General features: G+C 55.6%; 1 protein-coding gene across 5 annotated transcripts in view; it reads right to left on the reverse strand.

The window, feature by feature from the left end:
- The window catches only part of ABR (ABR activator of RhoGEF and GTPase), a 223,396-nt gene that overhangs the window by 95,613 nt on the left and 100,330 nt on the right, over window positions 1-27,453 (reverse strand). For 3 of the 5 annotated variants that reach the window (XM_055367089.2, XM_055367092.2, XM_055367090.2), the window contains exon 3: window positions 4,075-4,173. In XM_055367089.2, the coding sequence (XP_055223064.2) occupies window positions 4,075-4,173 (99 nt within the window). Of the gene's footprint in view, window positions 1-4,074; window positions 4,174-11,849; window positions 11,869-11,904; window positions 12,364-27,453 lie in introns of those variants that run through there. The other 2 variants (XM_055367091.2, XM_063700492.1) reach the window with 2 other exon arrangements.

Below are 27,453 nucleotides of genomic sequence, written 5' to 3' on the forward strand. Positions count from 1 at the left end.
GGTCTCTGCTCAAGAAAGAGCCAAGCAGGGGCCCAGGAGGAGAGAGCTGGGGGAAGATGGGGAACCTGCCCCGGGAGGAGAGAGCCGGGCAAGGGGGGAACCCGCCCCGGGAGGAGAGAGCCGGGGAAGGGGGGACCCCGACCCGGGAGGAGAGAGCCAGGGAAGCGGGGGAACCTGCCCTGGGAGGAGAGAGCTGGGGAAGGGGGGAAACCTGCCCCAGGCGAGAGCTGGGGAAGGGGGGAACCTGCCCCGGGAGGAGACAGCTGGGGAAGGGGGGAACCTGCCCCAGGAGAGAGCTGGGGAAGGGGGGAACCTGCCCCGGGAGGAGAGAGCCGGGGAAGCGGGGAACCTGCCCCGGGAGGAGACAGCTGGGGAAGGGGGGAACCTGCCCCGGGAGGAGATAGCCGGGGAAGGGGGGAACCCGCCCCGGGAGGAGAGAGCTGGGGAAGGGGGGAACCTGCGCCAGGCACATCAGGAAGGGGGCCCCTGCCCCACAGATTCTGCCTTTGGGGCATGAGCTGTTAGAAAGGCAGAGCAGGGAGGGGCTCTTGGTCTTGGCCCAGAGGACGAGGCTCGTGGGTGGCAGGTGGGATCTAAGGGCTCCGTGTCTGATGGGGGACAGGCGCCACTCCCTCCTTCAGGGAACGGGTGTGTTGTGGCAGAAACCACGAAGCCCTAGCCTGTCTCCTCTCCCGGCACTGGAGAAATTAACGGTGTCAACGAACACTCAGGCTGTGTTCTAAGAGCTTTATGTGCCGGACACAGTGGCTCACATCTGTAATCCCAGCACTTTGGGAGGCCGAGGCGGGCGGATCACTTGAGGTCAGGAGTTCAAGACCAGCCTGGCCAACATGGTGAAATCTCATCTCTACTAAAAATACAAAAATTAGTTGGGCGTGGTGGTGGGTGCCTGTAATCTCAGCTACTTGGGAAGCTGACACAGGAGAATGGCTTGAACCCAGGAGGCGGAGGTTATAATGAACCGAGATTGTGCCACTGCACTCCAGCCTGGGCAACAGAGCAAGACTCCGTCTCAAAAAAAAAAAAAAAAAAAAAAAGAACTCTGTGTATAAATTCCTTTAATCCTCACAACGACCCCATGAAAAGCATACTATTTGTATACCCAGTTTGCAGACGGAAAAACTGAGGCACAATAGCTCATTCACCTGCTGAAAGCCTGGAGCCAGTACGGCCAGGCAGTCTAGATCCTCTGTCTGAACTCCTTTCAAATACACACCCTGTTAGTAATGACAACTATGCTCCTTTTTGGACAGCAATTTACGGTTTGGAAGACGTGTTTCACGAATGTCTGACGGGTTGTCTCTTTGCCTGTCCTCCTTTCTTCCACTAACAGTTGAGTGTCTTAAGTAACTCAACGCTGTATGAGGTCCCGAAAGCATCTCCCAATCTTCTCAACCCCATGGAAAGAGAGAGAAAGAATGGCATCCCTCTCATCTTCAGATCCAGAAATGGAGGCTCAAGGAATTTATGTAGGGCTCGCCCAAAGCCAGCAGTTTTCTTTTCTTTTTTTTTTTTGTGATGGAGTCTCACCGTGTCGCCCAGGCTGGAGTGCAGTGGCGCAATCTCTGCTCACTACAAGCTCCGCCTCCCGGGTTCACGCCATTCTCCTGCCTCAGCCTCCCGAGTGGCTGGGACTACAGGCGCTCGCCACCACGCCCGGCTAATTTTTTTTGTACTTTTTTAGTAGAGACGGGGTTTCACCGTGTTGGCCAGGATGGTCTGGATCTCCTGACCTCGTGATCCGCCCACCTCAGCCTCCCAAAGTGCTGGGATTACAGGCTTGAGACACTGCGCCCAGCCAAAGCCAGCAGTTTTCAAACCCACAACAGGTGTAAGACACCATGGGCCCGGCAATTACATATATATACAGGCACACAGACAGACAACAAACCGAAAGTTCCCTCACTTATCTTTCCCGTGTATGATGCATGCTGACATTTTTTCATTGGTTTAAAAATGCTGGTTCAACCCACGGTACTGGTTTCACAACCCACTGTACTGATTTCACAACCCAAAGCACTGATGGGCTGAGAGGCACAGTTTGGGAAACAGTGCAATACGCCTGCTCTTAATGGCAGGGCCAAGTCTTGCCCTAGCTCTGGCCCCACACCAGGACCCTCAGCTACCTGCCACACTGCCCCTCACTTGGAAAACAGCTCCGTACACACAGATAAACTCCTGGAGAGATGGGACGTACTCAGCCTGGCGTGTGGCAAAACAGCTGCACATTCAGAGTTTCACTCTTGTTGCCCCGGCTGGAGTGCAATGGTGCAAACTCGGCTCACTGCAACCTCCACCTCCCGGGTTCAAGCGATTCTCCTGCCTCAGCCTCCTGAGTAGCTGGGATTACAGGGGCCCGCCACCACGCCCAGCTAATTTTTTGTATTTTTAGTAGAGATGGGGCTTCACCATGTTGGCCAGGCTGGTCTCGAACTCCTGACCTCAGGTGATCCACCCACCTCAGCCTCCCAAAGTGCTGGGATTACAGGTGTCAGCCACTGCACCCGGCCTTTTTTTTTTTGAGGAATTTCACTTCCGTCGTCCAGTCTGGAGTACAGTGGCGCACTCTCAGCTCACTAGGACCTTCGCCCCCAGGTTCAAGCGATTCTCATGCCTCAGCCTCCTGAGTAACTGGGATTACAGCTATGCACCACCACGCCTGGCTTTTTTTTGCATTTCTAGTAGAGACAAGGTTTCACCACATTGGCCAGGCTGGTCTCGAACTCCTGTCCTCAAGTGATCTGCCCACCTGGGGCTCCCAAAGTGCTGGGATTACAGGCACTGAGCCACGGCGCCCGGCCTGCACCTGCACATTTACACAGTCATTCCTGGATAACATAAATGTCAAGTCCCCTGGGACACTGACAGCATCTCAGGGTTGACGTGTGACAACACCTCACGTCACGGCAAGTACTTAAATGTGCATCTTAGCATTCTTGTTAAGAATGAGTTTCCACAGATCCACACTTCTGCGTCTCCCTTTTCTGACAATTACCTTATGTCTCAGGCTGCAAAACACCCAGAAGAAAGATTGACACGCCACAATCACTCTGCATAACACCCAGACACATCTAAGGAGCACTTTCTTCCAAGGCAAAACCACCTCACATCTGTGTAGTACTTTTATCTTCCGAAAACATTTTCATATTCCCCTCCCAATCAGACTCTCACAACGATGCCTCCATCTGGGAGGGGAACTGAGGCATGTTACCGAGGGCTGAGCTTGGCCTGATGCCTCAGAGCTGTGCCGCTTCTCAAAAGAACACAGACAGGCCGGGCGCAGTGGCTCATGCCTGTAATCCCAGCACTTTGGGAGGCCAAGGCGGGCAGATCACCTGAGGTCAGGAGTTGGAAACCAGCCTGGCCAACATGATAAAATCCCGTCTCTACTACATACAAAAATTAGCCAGGATTGGTGGTGTACACCTGCAATTCCAGCCACTCGGGAGGCTGAGGCAGGAGAATCACTTGAACCCGGGAGGCAGAGGTTGCAGTGAGCCGAGATCGCACCACTGCACTCCAGCCTGGGTGACAAGAGCAAAACTCCGTCTTAAAAAAAAAAAAAAAAAAAAGAACACAGCCTCCTACCTCATATTTCCTGACACGGGGCCTCAGGATGGCACTAACGGTTCCCTCACCCAGGGAGGTAGAAGGACTTGAACACAAGACAGCAGAGACTTCTTAACTGGATTGACTGCCCAGAGCACAGCGTGGAGAAGGCGCTCGGCCCCCGCCCAGGCAGGCAGAGCACCGTGATGGGTTCGCGATGCCCTATGCCAGGGTCGTGGGTGACAGGTGTGTTTGCCATCTCTAAGCCGGGTGTGCTTCTTCTCCTGCCTTTTGAGAGCTGGAGCTGAGAGGCACAGGCCCTTTCTGGCAATGACCCGGGCTGCCTGATGCCCAGCCAGAAGCAGACCAGCTGCAGACTCTGTCCACAGGGAGGGACGGGTACAGGTCCCCTTTCCTCTCCAACTCCAAAAGCAGCTTCAGAGCATGACATCACCCAACACGGGCGGGGGGACCGGAAGGCCCCAGAGCAGGGACTGTACTCACCAGCAACAGGGCTTCCAGCTGGTTAATGTAGATCTCTTCACTGGCCAAGAACCCCGAGAGAACCAGCTTCCTCATCTCCAGGCCTTTCCCTGCTTCCACCTGCACAAACGCAAAGCACAGCCAACAGCTCATGAGCAAGGAGGCCAAAACCCTGCATGGACGGTCTGTTTCCCTGCCCTTCCCCCCCGACCTTTTTTTTTTTTTGAGACGAAGTCTCGCTCTGTCACCTAGGCTGAAGTAAAGTGGCACAATCTCGGCTCACTGCAACCTCCGCCTCCCGGGTTCCAGTGATTCCCCTGCCTCAGCCTCCCGAGTAGCTGGGATTACAGGCACCTGCCTCCATGCCCAGATAATTTTTGTATTTTCAGTAGAGATGGGGTTTCACCATGTTGGCCAGGCTGGTACAGAACTCCTGACCTCAGGTAATCCACCCACCTCAGCCTCCCAAAGTGCTGGGATTACATGTGTGAGCCACCGTGCCCAGCCATTATGCCAGACTAATTTTTTTTGTATTTTTAGTAGAGATGGGGTTTCACCATGTTGGCCAGGCTGGTATAGAACTCCTGACCTCAGGTGATCCGTCCGCCTCAGCCTCCCAAAGTGCTGGGATTACAGGCGTGAGCCACCGCGCCCGGCCCCCCTTTCCCCTTTCCCCTTATTTTAAGCGACACTTTCATAGGGGATAAAAGTCAGATATTATGATAAAAAATATACAAAACATGCAGAAATATAAAAGGAAAAGACAATCACCCATATTCCTCCTGTAACATCTCGTTTTGCTTCCCTCAATCTATTTTCCACATTTCCCCATCTGATATTCATCCATCGATTCATCCACCTGCCAACCAAGCCAACCTTCTCATGGTGAGCAAGACACAAGGACCTGCCCCAGGTCTGCTGGGCAGTTTAACGGGCTGTGCAGGGATAAGGATGTTCAGGAAGGAAAATCAGAGTCATGACTGAGACAGGGCACGGTCACAGGGGAGGGCACACCAGGGGCCAGAATCTAAGTCTGGGGGGCAGAGAGGGGTTCCAGAGGAAGTGACAGATAAACCGAGTGAAGTGCGGGTGCAGAGAACGGAATGGAAGGGCCCCAACCTTGAGGCCTCCTAGCCACACTTCTGTCCTTATCCTCTTGTCCCCAGGGGCTCAATCCCACAACAGAAGGCCAGCTGTGAGCCCCTCAGCCTTACCCCACCCCTGCCCTGCACACTTGCCCCAGCACTTCCTGATCACCTCACTGTGCCGGGAACAGATCCAAAGTGGCCTTCTCCTCCCTCCAGAACTGCTGCTCCTTAGTGTGGAGGTCACACGCTATTGGGCATTGGATGTCCACCAACTAGCACAGTGCCTGGCACAGAGAAAGTACCCCCAAAGTCTTCCTCAGTGGAAAAACATGCACAGTAATTCTTCTCAGCCAGGACCCCCAAGAGTCACCCCTGGACCCCTCTTCCTCCTCTCTCCTTTCCCTCTGCCACACCGAGCCCCCAAGCCCTTCCGCGCTTCCCTGCTCATCTGTTGCCTCCTGTTCCCTCTGTCCCACCCTTCCCCTCTCCTGTGGCTGAGGCCCCCTGCATCTCACCCTGTCAATAAGTAAATAAATAAGTATGTATTTACTTATTGAGACAAAGTCTCCCTCTGTCGCCCAGGGCTGGAGTGCAATGGCATGATCTCAGCTCACTGCAACCTCTGCCTCCCAGGTTCAAGTGATTCTCCTGCCTCAGCCTCCCGAGAGTATCTGGGATTACAGGCGTCCACCATCACACCCACTAATTTTTGTATTTTTAGTAGAGATGGGGTTTCACCATGTTGGCCAGGCTCGTCTCAAACTCCTGACCTCAGGTGATGCGCCCGCCTCGGCCTCCCAAGTGCTGGGATTACAGGTGTGAGCCATGGAGCCGGGCCGAGATCCTTTTTAGATTTCTGTATAAGAGAATAAATTTGTGTGGTTTTAAGCCCTTAAGTTTGTGGCGATTTGTTTCAGCAGCATTAGAAAAGCAAGACAGACCCCACGCTTCAGGCAAGGGCAATAGTTACTTATTGGCGGCTTCACAAATTCCAGGAACTGAGCTTAGCTATCTTCGTGGTTCAACTCACCGGAGTCTCAAAACCTGGCAGGTGTTATCATCTTCCTGAGGCACCGAGAGTCGGGACTGCCAGAGGCCTGCACAGCCTCCAGCACACGTAGCCCCGGGGGACAAGATCAGAGCCTGGAACAGCCCCCAGCTCCAGCCCCTCCAGGTCAGACCCTCAGGGGTCTTCCTGCTGCTTCCCAGCCTTGACAAATGGGAACTCATCCCCTGTGCTGGGGGCTAGCACCCCCTCCTGTTCCCTGCCAACCAAGGATTTGCCTGAGGGTTTAGCAAATGCCACACCGTGAGCTTTAACTGTAGAGCTGGTTGGACTAGGATGGGGAGAAGAAAGGGATTTGCAGCCCCAGCCACAAACAAGCTTCATCCCCCCGGCACGAGCATAGACCCTGGAGCCCTGCATTCGCCCATTTCTGCAAGATCCTCCCCTCAAGACTTCCATTCACAATCCAGTCTTGAAAGGCTGGTTCTGATGGGAAGACAACTCAGGAAGACCCTCCCTCAAGAGGCAACAGTCAACCCCAAGAGTCCTGCTCTGGGCCCTGTTCACGCTGCAGTTTTGGCTGGGATGGGAGCAGAGGCGTTGGAGAGCGTACGGATGGGAAATTAGCCTCGGTGCACTTGGCTAACAGGAGACCTGTTGCTCAGTCACCACCAAAGGAAGGCCTGTCCCATCTCCCATCTTTTCCAGCTTTCCTCAGACTCCACAATTCCCAGTTTAGAGCCATGAGGAAATTCACATTGTTTCTTCAGTCTTTGCAGGGCGTCTCTTGTCTCATCAAACAGCAGGCTCACCACTCACTCACCCATTCCCACCAGGAGCCAGGCACCGGGAGTACGAAGGTGAAGGAGAGGTGCCCACGTGCCCAGAATGCTCCGGAGCGAGTTCTCTAAAGAGTTCCAGGTCCCACAGCCTCTGCCACGCTGCCTACCTGTCTCCAGCACCGGGAAGCTGCCTGTCCTCACTTCCTCCCAGCCAGAACTTGTGAAATGCAGTCCTGGTGGGTTCGTTTATCCTCAGCATCCTGCACAATCTGCTAGGCTGACAGTGTGGCAGCTTGAAGCTGCCAAACTAAAGACGTCAGGTCACTCTGGTAGGGACAGTGTCTAGAGATAAGGCGTGGCCAGCTCAGGCCTGGTCCTCCACAGAGTTGAGAGGCTAAATAAAGCCTCCAAACATCTGGTTCCAGGCCAAGCAAAGACACAATCTCTCCAGGAGCACTGGCCTCCAAGACAACAAGCAGGGCTGGCTCTCTGGCTGCGACTCAAGGCTATAGGGCATGCAGCGAGGGTCTGAGGCTTCACAGACGGTAGAAGTCAGTTCACGGGCCACAGCTGGCTGCCAGGAGTACCCAGCAGGTTCTGCTCAGAGTAGATGCCACCAGGCCTGGGGGTGGGGGTGGCCGTGCCTGGGGCTTATACCCACACCAAGCATCAACCTCAGGACAACTGGCCCATCTCAGTCTCAGGACAGCTGAGGCAGTGTAGAGACATCGAGAGACCCTCTCCTCTCCCAGCGCTAGGCGCTGAGGAAGTCTCTTTCAGCTGCTTCCTTGGCAGAATTTAGAACAGAGAAGACAGGTCAACTGCTGGGGGACAAAGACCAAATTCCAGCGGCCCCTCTCTCCTGAAGGGTGGATCCCCATATTCTGGGCTCCCTGTCTGAAGTCTTAGGCAGGCACCATGGGGCACAGGCAATGTTTTGAAACTTCGGTTGTTCATATCCCACCCTTAAAATTTTGCCATACTTACATACCACCACCTGCACTATTCTTTACTCAATATTGTTCTTTACAGTAACTTTTTTTTTTTTTTTGAGACAGAGTCTCACTGTGTCACCCAGGCTGGAGTGCAGTGGCAGGATCTTGGCTCACTGCAACCTCCATCTCCCGGGTTCAAGTGATTCTCCTGCTTCAGCCTCCTGAGTAGTTGGGATTACAGGTGCATGCCACCATGCCCAGATACTTTTTGTGTTTTTAGTAGAGACAGGGTTTCACCATGTTGGCCAGGCTGGTCTTGAACTCCTGACCTCATGATCCACCACGCTCAGTCTCCCAAAGTGCTGGGATTGCAGGCATGAGCCACTGCGCCCAAGAACTGACTTGTAAAAAGCAGTCTTACCCTACACATATTTGAAATCGTAAGAAAAATGTACAGGTCATATTTTTTCTAATATATATTAAAATATATACTTAACCATTAAAATGCAAAATATAGATCGAGGTGCCACCGATCATTTCTCAAATCACCACATGTGGGGGCCCGCACTTGGAAAAACATCCAAATGGGGGATACAGGCATGATGTGGAGGCACAAGAGACCTGGGCAGGTGAAACAGAAATAGAGATGTTTCAGATGATCCATTAAAAACTGGCACAGAATTGGGCTGGGCTCAGTGGCTCACGCCTGTAATCCCAGCACTTTGGGAGGCCAAGATGGGCAGATTGCTTGAGCCCAGGAGTTACAGACTAGTGTGGGCAACATGGTGAAACCCTGTCTCTACAAAAATATAAAAATTAGCCCAACGTGGTGGCATGTGCCTGTAGTGAGGGGAAGGCTGAGGTGGGAGGACTGATTGAGTCTGGGAGGTGGAGGCCACAGAGAGCCATGATTGTGCCACCGCACTCCAGCCTGGGTGACAGAGTGAGACTCTGTCTCAAAAGAAAAAAAAAATGGCACAGAATGATACCTAAAGGGTTAATCTGCATTACAAAAGGGTTTTTATTCCTGACAAATAAGTTCCTTAAAATAACACCTTCTACAACGCCCCCGTCACAACCCTACCTATCTTTAAATAGAATGGCATGAAACATTTTTGGCAAGTGTAAGCCATTTTACAGATGCAACGTGACGCTGCTATCAGTATTTTATTTGCATTACCAGTTTTACAGATCAATAACTCTTCAAAGGTAAGTCTGGGCTGAGATATGCAGCAAACTGCAGCTATAGCTTTGGAGAAAACTGCAGCCAACTTTACCTCTGCCCCCCAGGAAGATGAAGCGTCTTGGAAATGACACTGGAAACAGGATTGATTCATGGGCCTGGCACTTGGGCACATGCTCACAACGTAACTGCTGCTTAAGGTAAGTACCCCTAAAGTAAAGTAATAGCAAAGAGAATTGCCTTGGATTCCTACCAGCTGCCAGGGAAGGGTGTGCCAAGAACCTCTGCAGCCCAGGACAGGAGTGTATCATCCAGAAATGACCCTTGGCCTGCACACACACACACACACACATGCACGCATCCAGGCCATCCCCAACTCCACTAGAAGTGGTCCCTTCTCCCCTGAAGTTGGTGCCCTTTTATCAGTACTCTTCTCACAGTCTTTTTTTTTTTTTTTTTGAGACTGAGTCTCACTCTGTCGCCCAGGCTGGAATGCAGTGGCGTGATCTTGGCTCGCTGCAACCTCTGCCTCCCAGGTTCAAGCAATTCTCCTGCCTCAGCCTCCTGAGTAGCTGGGATTACAGACGCCCACCACCACGGCCAGCTAATTTTTGTATTTTTAGTAGAGATGTGGTTTCACTATATTGGTCAGGCTGATCTCGAACTCCTGACCTCAGGTGATCCGCCCACCTCAGCCTCCCAAAGTGATGGGAATACAGGCGTGAGCCACCGCATCTGGCCCACCCTGCCTACTTCCGTACTCTATTCCTACTCCCTGTACCTGCCCCTTGCTCTGAACTCCTTGTGAGGGAAGATCACGCCTTGTTCCTCTTGTCGTCTCTACAGTGCCAGGCAGGGTGCTCTGAAGAGCACCCAACCTGAGAGTGTTTGTTGAATGAATCCAGGAGCTTTCTTCCCACCGCTCTGTGGCCACCTGCTTGTCTTCTCCCTCTGAGGCCAATGCCGGTAGAGGAGGGAGGAATTCTAGAGGTGTTCAGGATGGAGCAGGGAGCCTGGAACTCCCCAGCATTCGAGAAAGGTCCCCTTCCCCCATGCTGGCAGCAAAGTAGAGGGGAAGACCCCATCCCGGTGCTCAGGGGGACCCAGGAGGAGCAGCGTTTTCAGGTGTGACACGTGCTCAGGCTCTCTCGGCATCCATGGGCCACCGCCGTACGCAGCAGGACACCTCTGAGATGGAGCGAGGCTGGGAACCTGGTGCACCCTTCGTGGGCCCCAGCGGGCCTCACACATTGTGCAGATTCTCACAGGCACCAGCCCCACACCAAGCACTGTGCAGTGTTCAGCAATGAATATGACATGGTCCTGGTCCTCCAGGAGAACGGGACATAATTGCGGAGGCAAATGTCTAGAGTTCTGAGCATCTGAGCAGAATGAAATACGGGCTTAGCTGAGGCATACGCCAGGGTCCAGCAGAAGGGGAGGTCCCGGAGGCAGCCTCTGAGTGGGCCCACATCTGTGCTGGGGGCTTCCCGGAGGAGGCCCATGAGGGCCACACACCTCCCATCCCAGCATTGCTACTCCCAGCCTGACTCCTGGCTCAGGAGCAGACCTTCCCACGCTGTTCCTAGTGGGGAGGCTGGTCAGACCCTAAGTGCAGAGGCCTCCCTGAGCCCACCGGGAGACGTGACTTACCCCCACGGCCCTACGCCAGCACCAGATCAGAGAAGACAGGGTGGGGTGCCAGCCACTGCCAGCCTCCCTACAGCTCCACTCCCCACCCAGGCCTGCAGCCACCGCTCCACCCATACTCACACATCAGCCATCTCCCGTGGTTCTGCATCTATTTTTACCTCTACTGGCTCCTCCTCAGAGCCACACTGTAGAGTAGGGGGGGCAGGACTGTGATCCCCATCTTCTGTGAGGGACAGGGAGGCCCAGAGAGGTTCAGGGACAGCCTCCCGTCCCAAGCGATCCTGGCTGCACATGCCTTCTAAGCCCCGCCGATGGGCACTCGGTTAGGCAGCCTCGCCTAGCAGTCTGCAAACTCCCCGAAACACATCCTCACTGGGCCTCCTTTCTCGACACAGAACCAGAGAGCAGTTGAGCAAAAGGCTGAGGTGGAAGCTCTGAGAGGTGTGTCCAGGAGAGAAAAAGGAAGACCGCTGTGGAGTGCCGGGCCAGACTCACAGAGCCGGCGTGGTTCCGGGGCCGCCCTGCTCCTCAAGGGATTCTGGCCACCACTGCCCTCCAGTTCCACCGGGAGGCAACCTCTCCTACAGGACGGGGCATTGCTGCAGAGAACGCCGTCAGCCCCAGAGCGGGTGGGCCAGGGCCCAGCAGATGCTCCCTGCCTATCCCGCCTCGGGAAGGGCACCTGCCCACCTGGCTGCAGCCTCCAAGCCAGCTGTTCCCTCCCCCGCTTCAGCTGACCCAGTGCTTTTCCTTCAAGGAAGCTCAGTGACCTCTGGCTCTTGCCCTTTGCAAACACCCTCTTGCCTCAGCTCAGAGACACCAAGTCCCTGTCTCCTGGCTGGGAAGAGGGTGGTCCCTTTCTTGCGGTTGCCGTGGAAACAGGGGATTCCTGCCCACCCGCTCCAGGGAGGCAGCGAGGCTCGGGCTGACAGGCGCGCCAGGTGACTCCTGGCACAGCCGCCGGAGCCCTGAGCTGGGCTGGCCTGGAGGGGGCGGCAACCACTCCCCCGAGGACACCGGTGGTCGGGGATGCAGGCCCGCCCCTCTCCCCCGGGAACAGCTGCCGGGGCCGGGACCCTCGCGGACTCCGCCGAGGGCTTCCACCCGGCCGCGCGCTCTGCGCCCCCATCAGCCATTTCTCCCGCGCACCTTCGGCAGCGCCGGCCCGGCCCCCCCCAGCGCCCAGGGCGTGTCACGCTCCCACCTTCACAGCCACCAGGAAGGGGGACCCTGAGCCGGGGCTGGTCGGGGTTCCCAGCTCGCACTCCTCCAGGAGAAACACATCTTCGTCCTCCAGAACCTTGTCCAGCAAGCCTATCGCCTCCTCTTCCTCCTCCATGGCAGCCGGAGCCCGCGGAGGGCAGACAGGAAGCGGGGTCCACGCAGCGGCGGCGGGAGGAGGGAGGAGGGAGGAGGCGGGCGGGAGTGGGGGCAGGTCTACACCCGCGCGCCCGGCCTGGGGCTCCCGACCCGGGACTGCATCCCGGACCTAGTCCAGCCCGCTCCGCCGCCGCCGCCGCCGCCGCCGCCGCCTCGCGCGTCCTCGCCGGGCGAAAGGGGGAGCAAGGCCCGGGCAGCCCCTGACGCCGTGCCCGGCCCGTAGCGGAGGCGAACCCGCGGCACAGCAGCCCAGCGCCCTCCTCCGTGTCCCGCCCGGCCCCGCAGGGCCCGCCCTTCCCGGGCTCCGGGGCTCGGGCTCGCGCTCGCTCCGAACACACAGGAAACGCGCGTCGCGAGGTGGAGCCGCCCGTCCTCTGGGGTTGCGGGGCCGCGGCTGGCGGAGGCTTCTGCGGCGGAGGAGGAGCGAGGAGGCCGCGGCCGGGCCGGGCCGGGCCGGGCCGGGCCGGGCCGGGGTGGGGTGGAAGGGGGAGGCCGCTTCCCAGACGCATCTTCATTCCCCGCGCGCGGCCGAGCCAGGAGCCCGGCGAGGAGGGGCGACCCCCAGAGCCACCCCGGAGTCCCCATGCGCCGGAGCCCCCTTCCGGAGGGGAGGCCCCGGCCCGCCCAGAAGCCACAGCCGCGTCCCGGCCGCCGCTGGAGGAGTCAGGCTTTGCGACAGACAGGCCTGACCTGCCCCAAGCAGGAGCGCGGCGCCACCACGGTCCTGCTCACGAGCGGTGGGCGTCCCACTTACAGGGACCAGGATCCCCCTCCTCCAAGCGCCCCCACCTCCTCCGAGCAGTCCCCCGACTCACGGACGCTACTGACACCAGCAGCCCCACCTCCTCCGAGCAGCCCTCCCAGCCACCCCACCGCAGGGAGCCATCCTGCAAGGGGAGTGCACACAGAACCCAGGACAGGCACCCAGAACCCAGGACAGGCACCATCGCCGGCCCTGCCCACTCCCAGCCAGCTTCCCCTGGCTCCTCCAATGGTTGCAGAACCCCCAACTGTGCAGGGAGTGAGGCCACATTCTGGTCCCCCTGGCCCTAGTTGCTGGATGCACATACACCTCCTTCCATGGGAGGAGGAGTCCAGGGGAGGCCCTGGGAAAAGCTCTTTTACAACCCAACGATGGAGCAAAGGTTGCAAACGGCACCCATGAGGGTGCGGGTGAGGCCAGCCGGTGAAGCGAGCCAGGTAGGGCTGGGTGAAACCACCACTCACTCCAGCTGATGGCTGCTGGAGGAAACGCAAGCTCATGGCTGCCTGATCTCTGTTCAAAATAAGCTAAAATCTGGCTTATTAACAGGAATGCTCCTGATTTTAAAACGATGGCAAATAATTAACATTTTAAAACAACATGGTGCCGTCTAAATGAACCACACCTGTGGCCCGAGTTCGGCCCACAGCCCCCCACGCCCCCCAGAATTCTTCAGAAGCTCTGGGCTCTAGGTGGGGCTCATGCAATTCCATTGGCAGCAGAGAAGGTGCCCTCTCTGGAGAGAGGCTCCATCCTGTTTCAGAGCTGAAATACAGAGCAGGGGATTGGGGGGTGAGCCCTTGGGGGGCCCCAGGGCTAACAGCCTTTGATCAGGGAACTGTGCCACCAGGGTTCAGCAGAGGCACACCCCCACCCCACCCCACCCATCTCCTTCCAGCCCCTGGTTTTCCCCTGTCCCTGCCTGGGTGGGTTATAAATAGCCAGGGCGCATCTGAAGGGCCTTTTCAGCCACAATTCCTCATTTGGTGTGGGTGGGTGAGGCTGTGGCCAGGGCTTGGGAACGACCAGGCCTGGCATTCCCCAGGGCACAAGTATGCCAGCTCAGGGCCTGGTACCACGGGTTCTTCTGTCTCCCGCCCAGCGGGCTCCAAGTGCATGGTATGGGCTGCCCACATGAGTCAGACCTGCAGGTGACACGAAGAAGGGCCTAAAACCCCACAGGCCCCTGCTGTGTTCCTTCCTCCACTCAAGAGGACATGAGGTGCCCTTGGAAGTCTGCCAGGATATCCTCGTCCCTGTTCCCCACACCTCTACACGGCATGGTGAGACTGACGCCCACTTCTTCCCAAAATTCCTGAACCCCACACAAGTGACTCCCTGAGTATCCAGGGCCTCTCTACTCCACCCTGTCCCCGGTGGCTGGAAATTCCAGTGAGTAATGAGAGTGCCCCTCCATCAGACACAGACTCCACTCACAGGCCCTCGGTGCCCCCCTGGAGGGGAAGTGACTCACCAGTCCCCACAGCTTCCCTCCCCTTCCCTTACAAATGCCCTGAGCCAGCCCTGGACCTGAGCTCCACACTCCGTCTGCCTCGGCCTGGCTCCTAATGTTCTCCATAGAAGCAACCTGCTTCAAAGGCCCCCCAAACGGTTTATTCCAAAGCCAGAGGCCTCCCTCTCCGACTCTTTGGCCTCTGCAGTCTAGAGTTTCTCCAAGCCCTCAGCTGCCCTGTTGATGCAGGCACTGCCCCGACCACTCTCTGGTGTAGGCTGGCCCTTCATTCTCCCGCCTCCTGTAAATGTGGAGTCACTTGCTTGGGCCCAGCCTCAGCCCTCTGCTCCCTTCCCCCAGAGAAGCAGCCCTTCTCCCTTCCAGGCCAGTGGTGGCCCGCTGCCAGCTCCAGCCCTGGTGTCTTGCTGGGCTCTAGGTCTAGCACCTGCCCCAGCCACTGGGTCTCCTCACTTGGAAGCCCCAGCAACAGCCCTTCCGCTCCACACATCTGGACCAAAGGACCCTTCCTCCTTCTGAAACAGCTTCCCCTTCCGGGTTTCCACTTCTGTTAGTGCGGCCGCCATCTTGCGAGTCTTCCTTCCCTCAACCCCCACATCCCTTTTACCAAGTCCTTCGGTTCTTCTTTTCCTTTTCCAAAGCCACCACCCCACCAAGCTTTAGAGCCTCTTACACCCACACGACCACACGTACTTCCCCACTTTGGCCCCTGATCTTGTCTGTCCATCTGTCTGTTCATTCATTCATTCATACCCAGAAAAGGCCTGGCATAACACACATACAAGGCTGGGAGACGGGGCCCTTGCCGTTCGCAGGCTCTCGATCCGTCTGGGGTGAGGACGTGTGAACACACGAGGCAGTGTTCTCGTTTACCAGCCACCCTGGGGATGGAGGACAGTGGCACTAACGCTGCCTGAGAGTGAAAGCTTCACAGGACTGTGGCTTCTGAGTAGCATCTGGAAATAGGGAAGGGTTTCCAGGCAAAGAATAGAAGGCCTGAAAGGAAAGGGTTAAGCGGCTTCAGCAACCCGGTTGCAGTGGCGCACCTGAAATCTCAGGTACTCAGGAGGCTGAGGCGGGAGGATCGTTTGAGCTCAAGAGTTGGAGGCTGCAATGAGCTATGATCGTACCACTGCACTCCAGCCTGGGCAACAGAGCCAGACTCTGTCTTGAGGGAGGGAGGAAGGGAGGAAGGGAGGAAGAGAGGAAGGAAAGGAGGAAGGAGGTAGGTTAAGAAGCACTGCTTGCTAGAGGACAGAAGATGAACTTGGAGAAGTGGGCTGAACAGCATCATGGAGGGTGAGGGGCATAAGCACACACCACAGCTAGCTAATGTTTGAAATCTTTCGCAGCCACGGAGATTTCTGACACCAGCAAGTCTAAATCTCAGTCTCCAATGGTTGACTCCCCACAGTCTTCCCCCACACCCACCCTCCATTCCCTCCTTCCCTGACCCAATCAGCAAGCATTTGTTAACGCCTGACCCAATCAGCAAGCATTTGTTAACCGCCTGACCCAATCAGCAAGCATTTGTTAACCGCCTGACCCAATCAGCAAGCATTTGTTAACCGCCTGACCCAATCAGCAAGCATTTGTTAACCGCCTGACCCAATCAGCAAGCAGCTGTTAACCGCCTGACCCAATCAGCAAGCATTTGTTAACCGCCTGACCCAATCAGCAAGCAGCTGTTAACCGCCTGACCCAATCAGCAAGCAGCTGTTAACCGCCTGACCCAATCAGCAAGCATTTGTTAACCGCCTGACCCAATCAGCAAGCATTTATTAACCGCCTGACCCAATCAGCAAGCATTTGTTTTTTGTTTTTTTTTTTTTTTTGAGACGGAGTCTCGCTCTGTCGCCCAGGCTGGAGTGCAGTGGTGCGATCTCGGCTCACTGCAAGCTCCGCCTCCCGGGTTCACGCCATTCTCCTGCCTCAGCCTCCTGAGTAGCTGGGACTACAGGTGCCCGCCACCACGCCCGGCTAATTTTTTGTATTTTTTAGTAGAGACGGGGTTTCACTGTGTTAGCCAGGATGGTCTCGATCTCCTGACCTCGTGATCCGCCCGCCTCGGCCTCCCAAAGTGCTGGGATTACAGGCGTGAGCCACCGCGCCCGGCCAGCAAGCATTTGTTAACCGCCTGCTGTGCACCAGGCAGTGTGCTAGCATTCGGAATGCAGCCATGGACAGGGAACCCCGTGCCTACCCTCGCGGAGCTGACAGTCTCAGGGACAGACTGACCTGACTGACCAGGGACAGACAGACTCCCAAGGCAGTGTCAAGGGAGGGGCAAGGCCGTACTGGGGAGGGGAGCAGTGTCAGAACTCTGCAGCTGAGGTGCCACTTTTCTGGAAGGGATAACATGGAAACACCTATTGCGATTTTTTTTTTTTTTTTGTGACGGAGTCTCGCTCTGTCACCCAGGCTGGAGTGCAGTGGCAAGATCTCAGCACACTGCAACCTCTGCCTCCTCGGTTCAACCCATTCTTTTGCCTCAGCCTCCCAAGTAGCTGGGATTACAGGAACCTGCCACCAGGCCCGGCTAATTTTTGTATTTTTAGTAGAGATGGGGTTTCATCATGTTGGCCAGGCTGGTCTCGAACCCCTGACCTCAGGTGATCCACCCGCCTCGGCCTCCCAAAGGGCTGGGATTACAGGTGTGAGCCACGGCACCTGGCCCACTGCTCATTTTTAGATTCGACTTTAAACGTCACCTCCTCCAGGGAGCCTCCCGTGACTCCCCATTGGCTGCGTCAGATGTGCCCGCTGGTGCCCTCAGAGCCCACTCTACGTTCCCAATCGTGGCACTTCTATTTTAACTTCTTTATTTTCCTGTTACATCACTAACAATTCTAACTCTGTAGACACACATAATAAAGAAAGTCTCCTCTGGTTCCCTGTCACAGAGGGAGCCTCTAAGAGTCAGTTATACATTTTTCCTTATTTGTGTCCACGAATAAACTATACATATAGGCCGGGTGCAGTGGCTTACGCCTGAAATCCCAACAGTTCGGGAGGCCGAGGTAGGAGGATCACTCAAGCCCAGGAGTTTGAGACCAGCTGGGCAACATGGCAAGACCTCATCTCTACAAAAATTTTAAAAAATAATTAGCTGAGTGTGGTGGCATGCTCTTGTGGTCCCGGCTTCTTGGGAGGCTGAGGCAGGAGGATTGCTTGGGCCAGGATATTGAGGCTGCAATGAACTGTGTTTGTGCTACTGTGTTCCAGACTGGGCAACAGAGAAAGACCCTGTCTCCAAAAAAAAAAAAAAAAAAAAAATTAGGCTGGGCGCAGTGGCTCACGCCTTTAATCCCACACTTTGGGAGGCCGAGGCAGGTAGATCACTTGAGTTCAGGAGTTCGTGACCAGCCTGGTCTACGTGGTAAAACCCTGTCTCTACTAAAAATACAAAAATTAACCAGGAGGGGTGGCACAGGCCTGTAATCCCAGCTACTCTGAAGGATGAGGCACAAGAATTCCTTGAATCAGGGAGGCAGTGGTTGCAGTGAGCTGAGATCACACCACTGCACTCTAGTCTGGGCGACAGAGCAAGAATCTGTCTCAAAAAAAAAAAAAATTATGGCCGGGCGCAGTGGCTCACACTTGTAATCCCAGCACTTTGGGAGGCTGAGGCAGGCGGATCACCTGAGGTCAGGAGTTCGAGATCATCCTGGCTAACACGGTGAAACCCCGTCTCTACTAAAAATACAAAAATTAGCTAGACGTGGTGGTGGACGCCTGTAATCCCAGCTACTCAGGAGGCTGAGGCAGGAGAATCGCTTGAACCCAGGAGGCGGAGGTTGCAGTGAGCTGAGATCGCGCCACTGCACTCCAGCCTGGGTGACAGAGAGAGACTCTGTCTCAAAAAAAAAAAGCAGTGGTTAGAGATGCTGGTGGGGCTGGGTAACAGACAGGAGAGAGACTGTGTGAGGCACAATGACATGAGTTTAGTCTGGCTGGTTCATGCATTCATTCAGCTAATATTTACTGAGCACCTACTGTGTGCCAGGCACAGTTCTTGGCACCAGAGACTGCAATGAGCAAGTTTTGTTACAAAACCGACAAAATCTCTCTGTCGTGAGAGTTCACAATTCTAGCAGGGAGTTGGTCCTGAGGCCACAGAGGTAGGCAGGGGGTCCAGGGGTCAGGTCAGACAAGGCCTTGACAGCTGTGCAAAGGGAAGGGGGGCCCTATAGGCGAAGGGAAGGGGGGCCCCATAGGCGAAGGGAAGGGGGGCCCTATAGGCGAAGGGAAGGTGCTGAAGGATTTCAGGCCAGGTGTGACAGGACATTCATCCTGCATCCCTCCTGCTGACATCAGATGACTCTTTCTAAAACACTGCTCACTCTGTGCCCAGCAGGAAGCCACCAAGCCAGCCCAAACAAGGGCCGTGGGGCCCCAGCTGATGACTCACCCATCTCACTGTTGACAGTAACCTCTCAAAGGGCCTGGCACGTTCTCACTTCCAGGCCTTTAACAACAGCAGGTCCTCGGCTTGAAGCACTTTCTCCCGCCTCTCGGCTTCTCCCTGGCTCTCCCAGCTTTCCTGGCAGAAACTCAAGCCCCACCTCCAGATTGCATGAAGCTCAGTAGCTCTTCGGCCAATGGGAACCGACACCAAAGGGCAAGTGCCAGGGCAGTTGCAGCCACTAACTGCAGCCACAGATGGCCCTGGATTCGTCACCTTCCAGATCACCTTGCTCCTCCCTCTGCCTCCTCTCTGTTCTAGTACAGGTCACTCCAAAATCATATACATAGTTCAACTACATAAAGCTAATGTTGGCCAGATGCAGTGGCTCATGCCTGTAATCCCAACACTTTGGGAGGCCGAGGTGGGCAGATCACCTGAGGTCAGGAGATCGAGACCAGCCTGGCCAACATGGTGAAACCCCGTCTCTACTAAAAATACAAAAAATTAGCCAGGCGTGGTGGCGGGTGCCTGTAATCCCAGCTACTCGGGAGGCTGAGGCAGAAGAATCACTTGAACCCGGGAGGCGGAAGCTGCAGTGAGCCGAGATCACGCCACTGCACTCCAGCCTGGGTGACAGAGGGAGACTCTGTCTCAAAAAAATAAAATACATAGGCCGGGCGAAGTGGCTCACGCCTGTAATCCCAGCACTTTGGGAGGCCAAGGCGGGCGGATCACCTGAGGTTGGGAGTTCAAGACCAGCCTGGCCAACATGGTGAAACCCCATCTCTACTAAAAATACAAAATTAGCCAGATGTGGTGGCCTGTAATCCCAGCTACTTGGGAGGCTGAGGCAGGAGAATCACTTCAACCCAGGAGGCAGAGGCTGCAGTGAACCGAGATCGCGCCACTGGACTCCAGCCTGGGTGACAGAGGGAGACTCCGTCTCAAATAAGTAAATAAATAAATTACATAAAATAAAATAAAATAAAGCTAATGTTGAGGAGAAGCCGGTACACAACACTGTTTATACAGTGAAACAAATAAACTAAAACAGAAAGAAAACTCCCCTGCACTCTGGATGTGAGCCCCAGCTCTGCCTCTTGCCAACTGTGTGACCTGGGCATGTGATCTAGGCTCCCTGTGCCTCCGTTTCCTCATCTATAGAATGGGGGTAATTACGGCACCAACTCTAGGGCTGCTAGCTAGCCAGGAGACGGAGATCCCAGACAGGGCGTGAGAGCTGTGGGATGAGCCAGGCCAGCCAGGTGTGGTTCATCAGAGAAGATTAACGGTATGCAGAGGTGAGCAAGATCCCAACCAGGTGTGAATGTAGGAGGACCAGAGAGGACAGGGGAGCCAGCAATGACGGGACCCAGGGTCACAACCGAGGCACTAGTCTACCTACTTCCGACTTACCTCCTTCCCAACTGGGACAAGCCCAGGAGCCACCCTGAGCCTCAGTGTCTTCATCTACTAAACGGGGGCAGCCCCACGGCTGGAGGACTTGGGTGGCAGGGCAGCCCCTGGGCTCCTAGCACAGCACCTGGCACATGGGAGGGTCCAGCTCGTGTCCTTCTCTTTGCAGCAGGGACCCAAGATCCAGGAAGGGGAAAAATGCAGGGGCCGGCTGCTGGGGGGCGGAGGCTGAAACTCGAGGAGTCCCTGAACCACACAACCCAGGTCCGGAGCAGTCAGGAGGGAGTGGAGCAGGCACCATCTCAGGAGTTCCTGGTTGCCATGCCGTCTCTTCACGCACCTACCAGCAACCTCGAATCCCAAGCCCCAAGCCTTCCAAAGAGACCAAGAAAGGGAAGAAGAGGCTGCAGTTCTTTCCAGCGTTAACCCTGAGCCTGAGTTCCTCCCAGTGTTATCCCTGAGCCTGAGTCCTTCCCAGTGTTATCCCTGAGCCTCAGTTCCTCCCAGCCCTAAGCCTGAGTTCCTCCCAGCCCTGAGCCTGAGTTCTTCCCAGCCCTGAGCCTGAGTCCTTTCCAGTGTTATCCCTGAGCCTGAGTCCTTCCCAGTGTTATCCCTGAGCCTGAGTTGCTCCCAGCCCCTGAGCCTGAGTTCTTTCCAGTGTTATTCCCAAGCCTGAGTCCTTCCCAGTGTTATCCCTGAGCCTGAGTTCCTCCCAGCCCTGAGCCTGAGTTCTTCCCAGCATTATCCCTGAGCCTGAGTTCTTCCCAGCGTTATCCCTGAGCCTGAGTTCTTCCCAGCATTATCCCTGAGCCTGAGTTCTTCCCAGCATTATCCCTGAGCCTGAGTTCTTCCCAGTGTTATCCCTGAGCCTGAGTTCTTCCCAGCGTTATACCTGAGCCTGAGTTCTTCCCAGCGTTATCGCCTGAGCCTGAGTTCTTCCCAGCGTTATCCCTGAGCCTGAGTTCTTCCCAGCATTACCCCTGAGCCTGAGTTCTTCCCAGTCCTGAGCCTGAGTTCTTCCCAGCGTTATCCCTGAGCCTGAGTCCTTCCCAGCATTAATCCTGAGCCTGAATTCTTCCCAGTGTTATCCCTGAGCCTGAGTTCTTCCCAGCATTATCCCTGAGCCTGAGTTCTTCCCAGCATTATCCCTGAGCCTGAGTTCTTCCCAGTCCTGACCCTGAGTTCTTCCCAGCGTTATCCCTGAGCCTGAGTTCTTCCCAGCATTAATCCTGAGCCTGAATTCTTCCCAGTGTTATCCCTGAGCCTGAGTTCTTCCCAGCATTATCCCTGAGCCTAAGTTCTCCCCAGTGTTATCCCTGAGCCTGAGTTCTTCCCAGCATTATCGCCTGAGCCTGAGTTCTTCCCAGCGTTATCCCTGAGCCTGAGTTCCTCCCAGCATTACCCCTGAGTTCTTCCCAGTCCTGACCCTGAGTTCTTCCCAGCGTTATCCCTGAGCCTGAGTTCTTCCCAGCATTACGCCTGAGCCTGAGTTCTTCCCAGTGTTATCCCTGAGCCTGAGTTCTTCCCAGCGTTATCCCTGAGCCTGAGTTCTTCCCAGCATTACCCCTGAGCCTGAGTTCTTCCCAGCATTACCCCGAGCCTGAGTTCTTCCCAGCATTATCCCTGAGCCTGAGTTCTTCCCAGCATTACCCCTGAGCCTGAGTCCTTCCCAGTGTTATCCCTGAGCCTGAGTTCTTCCCAGCATTACCCCTGAGCCTGAGTTCTTCCCAGTCCTGACCCTGAGTTCTTCCCAGCGTTATCCCTGAGCCTGAGTCCTTCCCAGCATTAATCCTGAGCCTGAATTCTTCCCAGTGTTATCCCTGAGCCTGAGTTCTTCCCAGTGTTAACCCTGAGCCTGAGTTCTTCCCAGCATTAATCCTGAGCCTGAATTCTTCCCAGCGTTATCGCCTGAGCCTGAGTTCTTCCCAGCCTTACCCCTGAGCCTGAGTCCTTCCCAGCGTTATCCCTGAGTCTGAGTTCTTCCCAGTGTTATCCCTGAGCCTGAATTCTTCCCAGCGTTATCGCCTGAGCCTGAGTTCTTCCCAGCGTTACCCCTGAGCCTGAGTTCTTCCCAGCATTATCGCCTGAGTCTGAGTTCTTCCCAGTGTTATCCCTGAGCCTGAGTTCTTCCCAGCGTTACCCCTGAGCCTGAGTCCTTCCCAGCGTTATCCCTGAGTCTGAGTTCTTCCCAGTGTTATCCCTGACCCTGAGTTATTCCCAGCATTATCCCTGACCCTGAGTTATTCCCAGCATTATCCCTGACCCTGAGTTCTTCCCAGCATTATCCCCGAGACTGAGTCCTTCCCAGCATTAATCCTGAGCCCGAATTATTCCCAGCCCTGAGGTTCTTCCCAGCGTTATCCCTGAGCCTGAGTTCTTCCCAGTGTTATTCCTGAGACTGAGTCCTTCCCAGCATTAATCCTGAGCCCGAATTCTTCCCAGCCATGAGGTTCTTCCCAGTGTTATCCCTGAGCATGAGTTCTTCCAAGCATTATTGCCTGAGCCTTCCTTTGCTCCTCCCTTCCTCCTGACTGAACATCCCAGAACTACTTGGTTCCATTCCACAAATACCAGTTGAGAACCCCTAGGTGCCAAGAAGCTTCCACTGGGGTCCACAGAGATGATCAGGGTCCTGATCTCACAGGGCAGATGCACCCCACAAGTGACCGTGCACACCTCCCAAACTGCAGTAGGATCAGTGGCGGGGTGGGTACGAAAGCTTCACAAGGGAGGGCGTGTGAGCGGGACCTGACAGCGCTGTGCAGGCTCTGGCATCATAGAAACCCAAGTTTCAATAACACGCTGCCCCGCTGGCTGCATGGTCTTGGACAAACAATAATATTGATAGCTATTATTAAGAGATGGAGTCTTGCTCTGTCACCCAGGAGGGGGTACAATGCCTATTCACAGGCGTGATCCTAGCACCTCTCAGCCTCCAACTCCTGGGCTCAAGCGATCCTCCTGCCTCAGTTCCCCTTGTAGATGGGATTATGGGAGTGAACCACCATGCCCAGCTAATCTTAGGCAAATTATGTCACCTCTCTGAGCCTCAGTTTTCGCACCTGTAATGTGGAGATGGTTATAGCACCTACCTCATAGAGTTGTTGAGGCTCTTAAATGAAACCAACACATGAAAGGTTCAGCACAAGCCTCTCTAAGCAGCTGTGATGAGGGGGAGGAGGAAGAAGAGGATGATAGGGACAATGATGATTTTTTTTTTCCTTTTTTTCTTTTTCTTTTGAGATGGCATCTCGCTCTGTCCCCCTGGCTGCTGGAGTGCAATGGCGCGATCTCAGCTCACTGCAACCTCTGCCCCCACTGGGTTCTAGCAATTCTCCTGCCTCAGTCTCCCAAGTAGCTGGGATTACAGGCACCTGCCACCACACCCAGCTAATTTTTTGTGTATGTTTTTAGTAGAGATGGGGTTTCACCATGCTGGCCAGGATGGTCTTGAACTACTGATCTCAGGTGATGCACCCACCTCGGCCTCCCAAAGTGCTGGGATGACAGGCATGAGCCACCGCGCTCGGCCAATGGTGAGAATTTCAATTCACCTCCACCCTTATCTTTGGGTTCTCCTGCAGGCTGGAGTCTAAACCCCTGTTTCGATTTTACATTGACAAAGCATTCTGCCAAACACCATCTCACAGAAACCTCACAACAGCTGTGAGGTTTGAGCCCTGTGAGGTCAGGAGGGAGGAAATTCTCAGTGTCTTCACTCTACAGATGAGCAAACTGCAGCTCCGGTGGGGAGTCATGAGTGACACCCCTCAGGCCACACAGTGAGACAGTGGTAGAGTGGGGACAAAACCCAGTTCTTCTCTCTGCCTTGTGGCCCCTTTTTACTAAGCTTCCCAAGAGGCAAGCAGACAGAGCAGTCTGTGGCCTGTGGGGAGCTGGGTTTTCTGTAAGACCATGGTCCTGCCTTAGGAACCTACACCCCCACTTGTCAGCTGAGATGAGTCCTGGCCCTTCCTTCTCAGAGTGAAGCTGGGCAGCTGAATGGAGCCACCTGTGGTCTGTGGGCCTGGCCCTGCCGTGCTGCCCTGCTCAGCCTGGACTTTGGCAGGGTTTGTGGGGCAGGGCTTCAGGTTTCACCCTAATACCTCTGTGGGATCCATGTCTTGGGGACACAAACGAAGACAAAGGCAGAGAGCAAGGCTGTGGAAGGGCGTGTTGGGGAAAGAGGAGCATGTCCTGCCAACACCGCAGAGCCCCGGCTTCACCCGGGGCCACCCCATGTGGCAGAAAGGAGGTTGATTGCAAAAGCAGGTTCGGTCATGGTGCAGCAGATATTGATCAGACTTGGTCTTTGCAGTGGTAATGCTGTTGGCCCCCCAGCCCTCTAAACCTGGTGAGAAAAGTCTTGTGGGCCCTGGTGGCCAAGGGCTGTGCACTTCGGTGAGCCAGGCCTGATGCTGCAGGCCTCCCCTCATGCTGAAATTCCGCAGCATCTTCCTGCAGCTGCTCACAGTGGGATGGAAGCTGAGTCCCCCAGGCAGGGCTCTGAGCCCTGCTGTGGTCTGAGAGCTGCTCACAGTGGGATGAGAGCTGAGTCCCCCAGGCAGGGCTCTGAGCCCTGCTGTGGTCTGAGAGCTGCTCACAGTGGGATGGGAGCTGAGTCCCCAAGGCAGGGCTCTGAGCCCTGCTGTGGTCTGAGAGCTGCTCACAGTGGGGCCTCCTCCCCACTACCTTTCAGGGGAGTTAGAGCTATCTAGAGACAAGGAAACTGAGGCTCAGCGGTATGAGGACACTTGCCCAATGTCTCACAGCTAAAGAGTGGTAGATTTTCTTTTCTTTTCTTGAGATGGAGTCTCGCTTTGTCACCCAGGCTGGAGTGCAGTGGCAAGATCTCGGCTCGCTGCAACTTCTGCCTCCCAGGTTCAAGCGATTCTCCCGCCTCAGCCTCCTGAGTAGCTGGGATTACAGGCATGTGCCACCACACCCGGCTAATTTTTGTATTTTTAGTAGAGACAGGGTTTCACCATGTTGGCCAGGCTAGTCTCAAACTCCTGACCTCAGGTAATCTGGCTGCCTCAGTCTCCCAGAGTGCTGGGATTCCAGGCGTGAGCCACCGCGCCCGGCCTGAGAGTAATAGATTTTCATCTGCGCAAAGCTTATCTGCTTTCCATCCTGGGTGGCTGAGGGAATAATAGTGTGACACTTCATTTTCTAGGCCAACCTGACTAGGCCACAAGGTGCTCAGATACTTGTCCAAACATTAATCTGGACATATTTGTGAGGCATTTGGGACGAGGTTGATATGTGTATTGGTGGACTGAGTAAAAAGACTCCTCCCCAGTGTAGGTGGGCCTCATCCAATCCACCCAACACCTGAATCAACAAAAAGGCAGAATAAGAGGAAGCTCCTCTTGCCTGACTACTTGAGCGTGAGCTGGGATGTTGGCCTCCCCCAGCCTCCAGACTCGGACTGAAACACTGGCTCTTCCTGAGCCTCGAGTCCACTGGCTTTTGAGCTGGAATTTACATCCCTGGCTCTCCTAGCTCTCAGGCTTTTGGACTTGGACTGGAACTCATATTGGCTGTCCTGGGTCTCCAGCTATTGACTGCAGAGATTAGGACCTCTAAGCCTCCATAATCACCTGAATCAATTCCTTCTGATACTTTTCTTCGTATGTAGATATAGATACAGATAACGCACACACCCTGTTGGTTTTGTTTCTCTAGAGAATACTGACTAACGCAAAGACTCAACCTTGGGCTTCCCGTTGGCTGCATATTGGGCGTGGAAGGCTCAGCGATAAGGCGGTGCCAGAAGCCAGATATCTGAATATCTACAACAATTGTCTGATATGGTCCAGAAGTCCCCCCTGTTCCCAAGGCCCCAGCAGGAAGCCTGGTAGGGGAGGGGACCTGTTTGGCCAAATAAGCACAGCCAAGCCGCAGAAACCTCGGTATTTTATTCACAGTGTTTTTAACCAAAACATCCCCTAAGTACTCAGGAAGAGGCGTCAGCTCCCTCCAGGCACCCCGTGTAAACAGCAATACCTGCAGAGTCCACTAGGTGGGGCCGGTGACCCAGCGGAAAGGGCAGAAACGCTCCCCGAGGAGGGAAGGCAGGTGCGCGGATGGGACCTTTGCCGGGACGATCCCCAGGCTGGACAAGTGCTCCCTACTCCTGCCTTGCGTGGCTTCTAGTCGATGGTGTAAACATCAACCCTGGGGGCCACAAGCACTTTAGGGGGCAGTCACTCTAGCATCTCTGGATTTCAAGGTCCTCAAGCCAAGTGAGTCTCTCGTGAGCCACCAAGCAAGACGCACAGCCACCAAGTCAAGTTCTGCCCCGAAACCCCGGAGCGCCAGGCGGGGGCATCTGTGCGTGACGCCCGTGATCTGTCTCCTGAGAGAAGGCACCTGCCAGCACCAAGGAATCGGAAAATCGACGGACACGGACACCAGTCATGGTGGTCACGGGACAAGGACAGGGCACAGGGACAGGGAGCAAAGAGGGAGGTGGCGCGGGGACAGGCAGCGGCAAAGACCCTGGCCCCACACCGGGATTCCGCAGCATCTTCCTGCAGCTGCTCACAGTGGGGTGAGAGCTGAGTCCCCCCAGGCGGGGCTCTGAGCCCTGCTGTGGTTTGAGAGCTGAAGGCAGAGATGGGAGCGAGAGTCTTCTCCTCCTTGCTCTCCCCTGGTTGGCCCCCGTTCAGGTCCCTGAACACCTGCTCTGCCTCCTTGGGTTAGTATTTGTACCCTGAGCCCAATGCCTCCAGGGGAACCAGGGCAAAAAACCTGCCCCCGCAGGTCCGAGACGCTTGTCTTTAACCCGCCTCCTGTCTTAGGGCAGGACAACACACTGACCAACCCCCTCGCCGGCCCCCTTGCCTCCCACCTGCCCCCCACCAGCCCTTCCCAAAGGTGCACGCCTGGGCTGCCGCTAAACTCGGCCTCGGCCTCTGTTGCCATGGCAACAATGTGGCTTCCCCCAAGTGGGAAGCTCGTTGCCAAGGCCCTTGTTGCCAAAGGCTATAACAGCCACCCTGGTGTGTGAAGAGGGGGTGAGAGCTCTGTGGGGGGTGGAGGGTGGCCAGGGAGGCTGGAAGGAGCAGGGGGTTCTCAAGAATGGGAGGGTTAGGGGGCCTCAGCTGGGGTGGGGGGGCACTAGCCCCTGGAGGAAGAAGAGGCAGCCCGTGGCATCTCAGCGACTGCTCCTCTGGGGACGTCAGAAGGCAGAACGGAGACCCCCTACAAAACACACCCGGACGAGCAGGACCGAGCAAGGATGGGGCACTCCCACCGCCCCCTGCAACACACACCCCCCACAGAGGACCGGCTTGGATTCTTCTCCCCC

Source organism: Gorilla gorilla, chromosome 19 (assembly GCF_029281585.2).
Source record: "Gorilla gorilla gorilla isolate KB3781 chromosome 19, NHGRI_mGorGor1-v2.1_pri, whole genome shotgun sequence".
Classification (NCBI taxonomy): Eukaryota; Metazoa; Chordata; class Mammalia; order Primates; family Hominidae; genus Gorilla; species Gorilla gorilla.